The 12,626-nt window shown below is 34.3% G+C and overlaps 1 protein-coding gene across 1 annotated transcript in view; it reads right to left on the bottom strand.

The window, feature by feature from the left end:
• Window positions 1-11,055, bottom strand: part of LOC106462321 — a 32,928-nt gene extending 21,873 nt beyond the window's left edge. The window contains exon 1 of the mRNA XM_013922226.2: window positions 10,806-11,055. Coding sequence (XP_013777680.1) covers window positions 10,806-10,850 — 45 coding nt within the window. The 5' untranslated portion in view covers window positions 10,851-11,055. The remainder of the gene's footprint in view (window positions 1-10,805) is intronic.
• Window positions 11,056-12,626: the final 1,571 nt, after the last annotated feature.

Here is a 12,626-nt window from a genome sequence, read left to right on the forward strand (position 1 = left end):
CGGTCAGGTTTTGTTGCTCGGAACACGTTTTTTAATAACTAAACCAATTATTGACTGTAACTTTCAATACCACGTTAGATGCCACAAAGATTAAGGCTTAGATGCCTAACTTCGACATATTACCGGGTAGCCCAATACCCGGCCGAGTACCCTTGCATCCCTAATATTTATTTTCAAATTACTTGTGGACCATTATTTGCTTGGTTACAGGGCCCCCTAACAGCATATAGTCATACAATAATTTCACACGCCGTCCTTCTACTAATTAATAATAATAATAATAATTAAGAAAAAGTAAATGATTTCACACAATTTATCTTCAGTTTTCTGTACTCACGTTATAACAAGCAAAAACATAGGATTACTTAACATGATGCAATATGTAGGTTCGTCCAATTGGTTGTAAACGGTATTGTAACTTGATACTGTACAGATCGTGGCTCCAACTGGTTGTAAACAATGTATTAACATGATACAGTAAGTGGGTCTAGCTGGTTGTAAACAATACAGAAACGTGTCGGTAATTTGATGGCTAATTGATCACGTCAATGAAACTATCGAAAGGGTGATCTGATTTGATATTATTCTACAGTACCCGTCGCTACTAAATGTCTGAATCCACGAGATAATACGAAACACAAAATACAGCTTCTGTTGCCTCATAATTTTTTTAAATATTGTATAATATCTGCCCTATTTTTCATTCAAAAATCAAATGATCAAAATATACATTTTAGCATAAACTCGACAGTATTCCCAGACTTGTTAGTGTACGCCACTTAAGTGTTGAAATTTCATCCGTTATAAATAACTATTTCTTACTTTAACATAAAAACAAAATTTTAACAATGAGTTAGAAAACAATTTCTCTAAAACACTTTAGTAACACTTGAGTTTTTCATGGTGAATGTATCAGTGCGTGCTTATTTTATGAATCTGATCAAATATACGATGATCAAAGTCTCGACATAAAATGATTCTTTCTTAAGTCTTGTTATCACGCATACATACTACGTAAGTGTGTAAGCTTCAGTAAAGTTAGGAACATTTAAGTAAACGCAAAAGTAACTTACATTTGATATTTTAAAAATGTACGCCAAATTAATTCTAAAGTAACGGCCTTCTATTTTCTTCTTATACGATCTCAATATTTTTCTTGGTGATAACAAACAATAATATACTATTCTGTTGTTTTATTAAATCATGCTTCTAGATTCAATATCAGTCGCTCTCAGGCTTAACGTGATCTTTTAGGTCTTGCCATAACCAATCGGGGAAGTCACTGGTCAACTAGTATAACCCAAATCCAATACAGATGGAAAATGAATGGGCATATAACACGTTATGTAGTACTTGATTGGAATAACTACAGAAACAACTACAGTACGTTAAAGGGATGAGAAATGCATTATACAGATACTGTCTACATTCTACTGTAAATACATGCAGTGAGATAATAGTACTTTATAAAAACAATATACGCAGACTAATGCAGGGTCGTTTCGCCGCAGATGCGTACTTATGAGCACAGGCGACGTGTTTAGCACCTTTATTTTCGGTTCATTACACATTCCTGATCATTCAACAGTGCAATACGGTGATCTGACAAAAAGATGAAAATTCACAATCCTTTCCAAAGAAACATATTCGTATATCGAGATTCTTAAACGATGTAAAGTTAAAGGACACATAATTTCGAAGTAAAACAGCTGGCACAGCAGAGCGTTTAGAACAACAATGGAATCCAAAACTATCTAGATAAATGCCCCATCGATAAGGTGAAGACTATGATTACAAAAGAGAACTCTTCCACACAAATTGCCATTACAGTCAAACTGGGCATATCACATAGCATCTTTAACAAAGGCTAACAAACCAAAACTTCATAATCTTCCAGTAACACCACGAAATCACGAGAAAGATGCTGAAGAAACTGGAATCTCAGTAATCCTGGTGCCATTCCAAAATACCTTTATTTCTTTTATCTGCTTAAAAGTCATCTTGAAAGACGATGTCCAAGTACAATGGTGAGTCTGCGAAAAGTTTGTCAGATGATGTCCAAGTACAATGGTGAGTCTGCGAAAAGTTTGTCAGATGATGTCCAAGTACAATGGTGAGTCTGCGAAAAGTTTGTCAGATGATGTCCAAGTACAATGGTGAGTCTGCGAAAAGTTTGTCAGACGATGTCCAAGTACAATGGTGAGTCTGCGAAAAGTTTGTCAACATATGTAGTCATTTGCAAAATCTTAATAAAACGAAAACTTGGTCGGCAACTTATGACCCGCGGCAATAATTTGGCTGACCCGCCAAAAGTTGGCTTCACCATTGCAACCCGTAAGGGCACAATCATTGTTCAGTTCAAGTTTCTCGGCTATGTGAGAAGAACAACGATATTAAAGGAAAGATGGGAAAGAGTCACGGCTACGGAGAATTTTAAGATCAATTTCTGGGAAAAATATCAAACTGGCCGAACTATTAATTTTTTTGTATGTAAATAAACATACACATTTAAAATACGTGTACCGGTATTAATAATTATATGATTATCACTGACCCAACACAATGCTAAATTTTTCAAAAAATAAAAATAAAAAATTGACCCGCGATTAAAAAAGGTTGCCGACCACTGATGTATAATATTGGCCATTAGATTAAGCACCAGATCTGCAACACCGTTTTATAAAGTATAATTAAAATTTAATAACTATTTCCATATTACCGTGTTTGTGCAAAACTAGTCAATGGTATATATATATGCGCTCTGTCCACGGGGGAATCTAACCCCGGATTTTAGCGGTGTAAGTGCGTAAAACCTAATGACGACCCACCGGGAGACTATTTCAAAGTGTTGAGTATATGATTTTAATAGTTTTTTGTACTGGTTCAAGCATGTTGTCGTATTTCTGATAAGATATTTTTACCGCGGTTAGTGCAAAAATAGATTTAATCTATAAAATACCCGAGAGAGAAAGGTTTGTTTCTTTGTAAATCTGTCGTCTATGATTAACTTCATTCATACATAATGAAGTACACACGCCATAAAGTGCATTGTATAAAAATTAAAGATAAAATCATTGACACAAATGTTTTGGAATGGAATGTTATATATATATATATATATTATTATTATTATCAATGCTAAATAATACCATTCTTAGAAAAAACGAAGAAACTGTGTTAGATAACAAAAGAAACTGTAGATGTTTTGAAACATGTAACGTCACATGTTAATTATATGAATAAAAACTGGTAAACCAAGTTTGTAAAAATGGAACAATAATTTGAAAAAATGAAATATACTCGTTATACTTTACTAAAAATACCAATAAAATTAAAAAATGTATCATACTTAAGTACTTAAAGTAGTGCGTGCGTGTGTGTGGATGACGTCCAGTTCGGTAACAGTTTTTGTTTGATTTGAACCCAAGAAAATGTTGATTAATCGAAAACAAGAAATATTTAGATAAAAAGGTGTGAATGTACATGCGTACACGAACAACGGCATTACAGGTCGGTGATAAGATGGGTCAACACATCCTATAATATACATAATCAATACCATTGAAACTCATAATGTCCGTAACCTTGACCTGGGTACCACATAATGCCCATAACCTTGACCTGGGTGCCACATAACGCCCATAGTTGTTGATCAGTGTCCCATAATGCCCATAACCTTGACCTGGGTGCCACATAACGCCCATAGTTGTTGATCAGTGTCCCATAATGCCCATAACCTTGACCTGGGTACCACATAATATTCATAGTTCTTTATCAGCATCCCATAATGCCCATAACCTTGACCTGGGTACCACATAATGTTCATAGTCTTGGTAAATATTCCATTATATTAATAACCTTGACCTGGGTACCACATAATGCCCATAGTTGTTGATCAGTATCCCATAACCTTGACCTGGGTACCACATAATGGCCATAGTTATTGATCAGTATCCCATAACCTTGACCTGGGTACCACATAATGGCCATAGTTATTGATCAGTATCCCATAACCTTGACCTGGGTACCACATAATGTTCATAGTCTTGGTAAATATTCCATTATATTAAAAACCTTGACCCGGGTTCCACATATTGTCCATGGTCTTTATCGGTATCTCATTTTGTTTATAATCTTGATCACAGTATCACATAATGCTTACAGTTTTGATAAATGTCCAATAATGTCTATAATATAGACCATTGTATCTCGTAATGCCCTTAGATTTGATCAACATGTCCCATAAATGGCCATTGGCTTGATTAAGACATAAAATACTTTCTATAGTCTTAATCAAAATATTCCATATTCATAGACTTCAGTTTATTCACTGTTCCTAACCCTATCAAACTAAACTATTATGCTCACAGCATTAATCAGCAGTTTTGATTACACCCCAACAATCTCTTCAGTATTCCATTTTCTGTACTCGCACGTGTTTATTACATACCAATTAACCATTTCTTAATTATCATGCAATAATTGCGCAAGATCCGAGTCTTTTCTTTTTATTAAGAAACAACACCAACAACAAACAATCTATTTTTTTTACGAGAAGATATACAACATGCCGTACTGGATGTGTTAGGCCTTGGTTTATCAGGCAGTGAACGCCCTTATATCTATTATAAGGTTGTTGCCAAAGAAAGAGTGACTACACGTTCTAGAGTTTTTAAATACTTGCTTCTTTTGTCCATTTGACTTTTATTAAGCAACAACGGGGTCTCTACTCGAAAAAACAAACAAAAAAAAACCGTTAGAACACCCGACCCTGATACCCGAGAACGTGTCCCTCTAAATTATGATATGAACAAAATTTCAAACATGGCACCTCCGGGATCAAGAGGGAGTTCAGGAACATAAACTCCGATGCCAGGTTTGGATTCGGGGACCATGAAAACTTCTAGACCCCCACCAAGCCTGGATGACTTTCCGGGCGCGTTTTAACACCTATTTGTTGGGGGGCTACTCCATATAGATAAGGATACCCCCGGGCCACCCCGAAGTCTGCCTTGGAAGTCTGTATCTTTTAGCTCGAAATCTGTAAGAGGAGTTCACGGAGGAATAAATAAATTAACACACAGCGATAACTACTTACATCAGGGTTCAAGCTCGAGTTGATAAATCGTCTTTCGCGAAATAATAAAGGTGGTGCAATTACGTATTTATACATTGTATGAATCTAATTTTTTAGCAGCTCAATAAAAGCAACGGAATATTATGGATTTTTAATGCAAATTGAAAGAAAAGAAGATAAGTTATAGCAGTAATTTGGAATAATATAGGAGTTAGATGGGTACATTGGGCCTCTTTGAATCATGATGGGAATTTAGTACCCCCCAGCGGAGCATGGGCATTTTATGCTAGTGTATTGTTGTAACAGTGTTCTTTCATTAGCGGGTTCTTTTAAATTATCAGTGAAAATAATTCAGTATACGTAACGATAACAAATTATTTTATTTTCTCCACACAGACTTGCATACTTTGTAACTTGTAGGCTTAAATAACTTTGCAAATAACTCAAACGAAAATACTTCGACTTAGGTAAAATATAAACTTCACAGCTGATCGATCAAGTAAGTGAAAACAAAACACTGACAGAAACACCCCCTATCTAAACTTTACTGATTTTCTCTGCAAGCTTGATTACTACCTCACCCGTATTAACATCTAATCCTTGTTCTAGATATTTCGCAAAGTAACTAGGTTTTTCTTAGGAAAGAGTTCCATATGGAACCCCCACCCAAAAATTGTAGAATTGTCTGGATAAAAAAATATTTTGAAAAGGGTTTATTTTAAGGGGGCGTACTAGAAAAATTGAGGCATGGCTTTTTGGGGTTTACCAAAAGAAAAAAAAAATGTTCCAAACTTTTTGATGCCTTTATACAAGACTTTGTAAAGTTTATCCCCAAGAAGATTGTACATCTAATTAATGAAGTGGTATAATAATGTATTAAAATTATCAGATCATACTATTAATATGATTTATTAATACATAAATATTACTTAGATGATTTTTTTTAATTGAGTGGGGGGTGCCATATGGAACTCTTACCTTTTCTTATATTAAATTAGAATATTCTAGGCCTACTCTAACAAATTTACTTGATACTAACGTTATGAGTCCTCTACCTAACAAACATATTATATATAAAAAATATATTAACATATAACGCTTCCAGTTTCCAAACAACACACTGTTTATATATCTACCTATGTACATATACCTCTCAAGCATTTTTTTCTGTTACACAGATATGTAAAAACACACACAAATACATAACTGCTATAGCCACACCTGCAATAGTATATTCAGATCGGTTGAAAAAAAAAACAGGCATTTGAATAAAGCTGTAACACTTCGACAGAAATTAACGTGGGGGAGACAGGCACAATAGTAGTAGTCTACTTTCATGTTATCGGCCTTATAGTTATAAACATACTATTGTATTGCTTGATAACTAATTTTTTATGACATTTTACTAATTTTCTGTGTTGAACAAAACGTAAAATACACAATCGCCACCTAGTGGTAAGATTATTAAGAAAATATCTGAACTGTAACTTTACAAGGTTCGAGTTGCCGCGAATAAGCTTAATATGCCGGAATTAGGCCAAAGTCTCGTAAAAAATAATAGTATAGAAAAACAATAAATCAAATATCTGTATGTATTTCATTACATGTACCATTAATACGTATACTCAGAAACTAAATATAACCAACAGCATCCGTTGCTTTATTCATTGTATTATATGCATTGCCCAACTCTTGTGTATGGAGATACAAGACGACCGAGAAGAGACCACTATAAACATATACCAGCTACTATGACACACGTATTGAAATGTAAATATTCAATAATTTGCCCGAACTATTAGGAACACCATCCGTAATTAGTACTTACAGTGTTCAACTGTAATAATAATCAAGTTTTTATATAAAACTTATTTGTATGAATATGTACACATTATAAATAGGATCAGGTTTTTATGCCTGTTTCTCTCTACACGTTTACGCACGCTACTTCTTCACCCAATTTAGATCAATAGTTTGAGAACAGCGAAGTTTGTTACTACTGTGATAATCCTTTTATTTCATACGTATTACGTATATGTATGGTTGAGGATCTGATATGGTTACTCATTGAAGTTATTTCTTTATCTCGTGACCGTACTGGCACAGAGTCTCGGTTATTTTAACCACGCAGGACATTCAGTTCCTCATAAGTTATGAGCGGAGACACTTTTCTTTTACGAGATTATGCATTGTGGAAGTGACTGAACTTGTGTAAAACGGTTATGGACATTGACTCATATTTCAGTCATCCAAACACCTATATGCATCTTTATCAACAAACGAACCGTGACAAGTTATTACTGCAGATGATAAAATGTTCGTTGAGTAAGAAAACCTAGATTTAACGCTACTAATGTAATTGGCTAAATGTGGTCCCAAAGTCTGCTTCTTGTTTTACTATTTGGTTGTGCCCCTTTAGCCTTGATAACTACTTGATATCGCTGTGGCATAGAGTGCACGAGGGACTGAATGTAGGCAGGAGTGAGTTCATGATGCAACACGCAGATTAGGACTTCCTGCAGTTCCAAGATGCTTCTCGGTTTCTTCTCTTGCACTTTGTTACCCATTACCTTCCAGCAGTTTTCGATAGGATGGAGATCTGGGCTGTTGCCTGGCGAGCGCAGATAGTCCTTCATATGAAGCAATGAAATAAAACCTAAGATGGCTTTTCAATGCACGTGGAGTGAAATTTCCTCTTTACTTCATGTCTACAGCATACAGTACATGACTATTACCAACCTTTTTAGCCCTGTGGCATGAAGCGAAGTTATTCTGGAATGTGTGGTGGTCAGCTCTACCAAAGTGACTCAGAATTGTTGGCTTTAACCGGGACTTGAGGTCTCGATGTACTTGTCGGCATTGACAGTGTCTTTCACAAAATGCAGACGTCCCACACTCTGGACAGAAAAATGAATCCCCATATCACCTAATCCTGTGGATGCTTCACAGTTACATTCAAACACGTTGTATGAAACTTCCCATCGATCCATGCAGGTTGACCCTTGATTCACGTAAAAATATCATTTTCCTCCACATGCTCTTTGGCTCAGTTGAACCTCATCTTATTTGTTAGGATTGGTTTCCTTTTTGGCCATCTTTCTAAGAAACTGGCTGAACACAGATGAAACGCGCGATGACAGTAATCCCTGAAGTTTCCTGTTATACTCTTTTGAGATATGTGGACGACAGTCGATGATTCTGCAGGCTCATGCATTTCAGAACACAATCGTCAGCTGTTGTGGAAGCTTTCTTCCTACACCTTCACATCCAGCAGCTTACAGTAGACTGATTCAATTTAATTCTTCTATCAGTATGCCACGTCGAAAAACTTTCTTTGCTCAAAGAAACAATGACTGCTTTTTTCTGTGGAGTTAACTCACAACTATTGGCCATGGTAGCATCAGGTGCACGTTGTAGTAGATAAACTGTCTCTCAGTAAGAACCTCTATTCATACCCAAAAAACAGCTGATGCAATACCCAGTTTGTAAAGCTTATCATGTAATCATCAGACAGTATTGCATCATCCATGAAATACATTCCCACCTAAATGCATTAATATATCAAATTAGACGATGATTCCAAAGAAAAGTGTGAAAAATTTGTGTGAAATAATAAATTTTTTCACCGCTGTAATTTCTCTGATAATATTACTCAAAAAAATGTCGGTTAGCAAAAAGTCTAAAAGTAACCTTTGCACGAACATAAAAGTTACCAACATCATGTCACATGATAATGTATTTATTATAAAGCTGCTATTTACTAGGTACAAATGAAACCAATCTTTACCCAGATTAGTAGAAAAATAACTGTTATTCTTTGAAAAGTGCTAGTTCCAGCAAATCTAATATTTTACACAATCACACTTATATCTGAAAATTGCTGTATCTATAATTTTTGAAATGTTATAAAACACACACGAAATTCGAGTGATACAGTTACCTTTTATGTAAACAATATTATTAAATTGTGTTCGTTTTTACCAAAGTAATGAGCTTCAATAAAGAAACATGACGGTACTAAAACGATATATATAAAAATAATGTTTCTTCACAATCATCAAAACTCAATGGCTGAGCTGGATTTATGGTAGCCAAAAGTCTGTCATGAATGCTACCTATTAATAAAATGGTGAATAAACATTAGCTATCGATGAAAGAGGGCATGTTGGGCCAAAAAACCAGTAAAATCACGTTTGACTGTGTTTGTATCGTTCATAGTCCTCTAGATTTGCCTTTATGCATTTCGAGTCAGAGGGGTGTTAGTGTAGAACTTATATCATGAGTTATAAGTCCGTAAAGAGAAAAAATATTTGCTGTTAAATGTAATTTGATTCATTTCTGTTACATATAACAGCTCTTTGTTTTGTCAGTTCACGTGTTTTACATTAAACTGCACTATAAAAATAAGAGTTTTAACAATCGGCAAATAAAAAAAATTAACTTTTATAGTTTTAGTTTTGCAATACATTAAAAATCGAAACAGCGGTATGTCTACTGACTTACAAAACTAAAATCGAGGATTCGATTCCCCGAGATGGACACAGCAGATAGCTCAATGTATCTTTGTTCGAAGAGTGTGAATCAATTTTTATTTTGTCATAAGTGAGTTTTTGATGAATTAGCTCTTGTAAATTTTACGATAAAACATTTACTTTGGTTTTTAATAAAGTATCAATAAAATACATTTCAAATGTTGCACCAGCATACCTACAACGCTCACATTATATAGTGTCGCCATCTATTGCACAAAAAGATGCATAATACTACTACCACCATCTTTGACATTTCGAAAATATGTTTTTCAATAAAGAATGTGTGAAGATTCAAATAATATTTAAGTTTGCAAATAATTGTAAAACGAGTGGGCTATTTAAATAGATAAGAAAGGGCTAAATAGTAAAATACTTTGTTAATAATCTGGTACTTCATTAATAACACCATATTTTACTCTATTAATAACGGTTTTCAAATGTTTAATAACTAAAGTGAAAGCATTCTATATTATACGTACTGTATAGCTGATTTCTACAACACTGCTCACGGGTATTTGTTCTCGCTTATTCTTCTACCGAAAGTGTTTAATAAACCCTATTTATTAATTATATACCATGCACTGTAATTTCTCTGATAACATTACTCAAAGATACTGACGAGGGAGAGCCAGATATGCAAATAACGTTACTAAATGTTAGACATGTTTTAAAATAAATTTTATGCTTGTCAAAAAACAAGCTAGCACTTCTATTTTTAACCTCAGTAACACTAACAATATTGCATGTATTTAAGTTTAACACTTAACTCTACCACAGTATCAACCATTATTTACAGAGTATTTACTAATTGCTGTATTTTACTTTCAGAAATTATCCCAATAAATCAGTACTGGTAATACATGTTTTAACAATAAAAGGTTAATGTTGATAATTGTTTGAAATTATCAGTGTTTAATACTTTTGGAAAGATTAAAACATATTCCAGTGCGAGGACAAAAATAAATTACCATTAAAATATTATACGTAGTTCAGTCTCAGTTAACGCCGCACTTTAATTTTAAATTAGTTTTCGCAAAAACTGGAATTTAAAAAAGTCCCAGTATCTCAGGTTGAATGAAATTAATAGTTGTACTACTTATACTATCGTTAATATAATTTTTGACCAAAATGCTAGTCTATCAAATTTAGCTTACTCTTTTAAATAAGTTAAAATCGAGTAAAAAAAAAAACTTCACCTTGTACAAATTAAAGCAACAGTTGGACTGGACATCTAAACCCATGCCATCAGCAACTGGCTATAGCCTACAGTTCGTTGTCGTAAAACAAGTGTCCGGCAGCCGCGACTTCGGAAGGAGCACACTTAACACTGTAATCAAAATATGGCGAACATTTCTTTCGCCTAGCTGAAACACTGGTAAACTCACACTGAACTATGAATACTTGAAACTTCCTCTCAGCCTGCAAATGGGGAGGAAATGGCGTGGGGAGAAGAAATAGAGACTAAGCAACGCGAGTGACCTGAATATATTACGTCACTGCTGACGTTAGCTGTAGCCGATTCCCGCTTTCAAAACATTGCCTCAAATGAACCAATGAGAAATCGCGAAACTTTTAGCTTGTACCTGTACAACAAATACAAGCTTAGGCTGGCACGTTGCCAGGACGGGGCTCTGAGATTTGAAACAATTGTGACTTGTGATCCCTTGAATCATATAAGTGTATACATACGTATAAAGTCCTTCTCAAGTTTATCTAAAAGTAGCTCAATATTCAATTTAAACAGCAACTTTGGAATCCCGCAACGTAAATATGATTTTAAATTGATAGGCCCGTATCAATACAAAAACATTTTGGAGGTTTACTTTTTAGCTTTTTAAGAGCCATATTTTTAACTAACAAATATTCAAGTTTGCAAACACAAATTACTTTAATTATTTCAAAATGAATTGTTTTACTTTATAAAACTATGATGTTTCTTGAGAAAACAATTATTTTTGTAGCCTTTTTATTAGTTACTTTCACTTAACTTCATTAATCTCCATGAAAACTGGATTTTAGGACTGGTTAATTTGATTTTAGTAACTTAACATAATTTCAGTTGATTATGCAATTGATATAAGCTAACAACTTTTGACATTGTTAAGTGTAGTATTAATTCCAACAGGCTTTTCAACTCACAGATGCTTGCCCCCAGTGGCTCAACGGTTAGTCTGAAAGCTTATAGCGCTAAAAACCGGGTTTCGATACCTGTGATAGGCACAGTACAGATAGTTCATTGTGTAGCTAGCTTTGCGCTTAACAACAAACAGACAGATACTAACAGCTTTGATGTTTTTAAGTGCAGCATTTACTTCAGTGAGATTTGCAACTGACATATCATAAAGTAAGTTTTGATGTTTTTAAGTGTAGCATTAATTTCATTGGGATTTGCAGTTGAAAGATGCTAGCAACTTTTGACGTTTTTTAAGCATATATGTTAAAATCAGAATGTTTCTTCTAATAGTGTTTTGTTTTTAAACGAAACATTGGCCACGGTACATAGGCAAATATCAGTCACATTGTATTCTAATACAAACAGCAATATATGTAACCCAAATCAGATTAGTAGAATTAACTGTTGGTCAGTTTACCAACGAATGTGATCAACAATATAAGTAACCAGAACCAGATTAGTAGTGTTGACTATTGGTCAGTTTACCAACTAATGTTGGTCAACAATACAAGTAACCATGAAATTGATTGGTGGTGTTAACTGTTGGTCAGTTTAATAACTAATTTCACCAACAATATAAGTAACCAGAACCAGATTAGCAATGTTATTTGTTGGTCAGTTTACCAACTAATGTAACTAACAATACAAATAGCTATGGAAAGAATAGTATAGTGTTAGGTCGCCAAGAAATTAATTTCGCGTTTTAGAACACTTTCATTAACCATCCCCAAAAACTTCACGTTAGTGTAGCCTATATAATGTGTAAAGTTTAGTATACTCTAATCCCTTATAGTGATGACACACGACGAGACATACATTCCGCATGTAATGCTTTTTGAATACA

Source organism: Limulus polyphemus, unplaced genomic scaffold (assembly GCF_000517525.1).
Source record: "Limulus polyphemus unplaced genomic scaffold, Limulus_polyphemus-2.1.2 Scaffold1142, whole genome shotgun sequence".
NCBI lineage: Eukaryota > Metazoa > Arthropoda > Merostomata > Xiphosura > Limulidae > Limulus > Limulus polyphemus.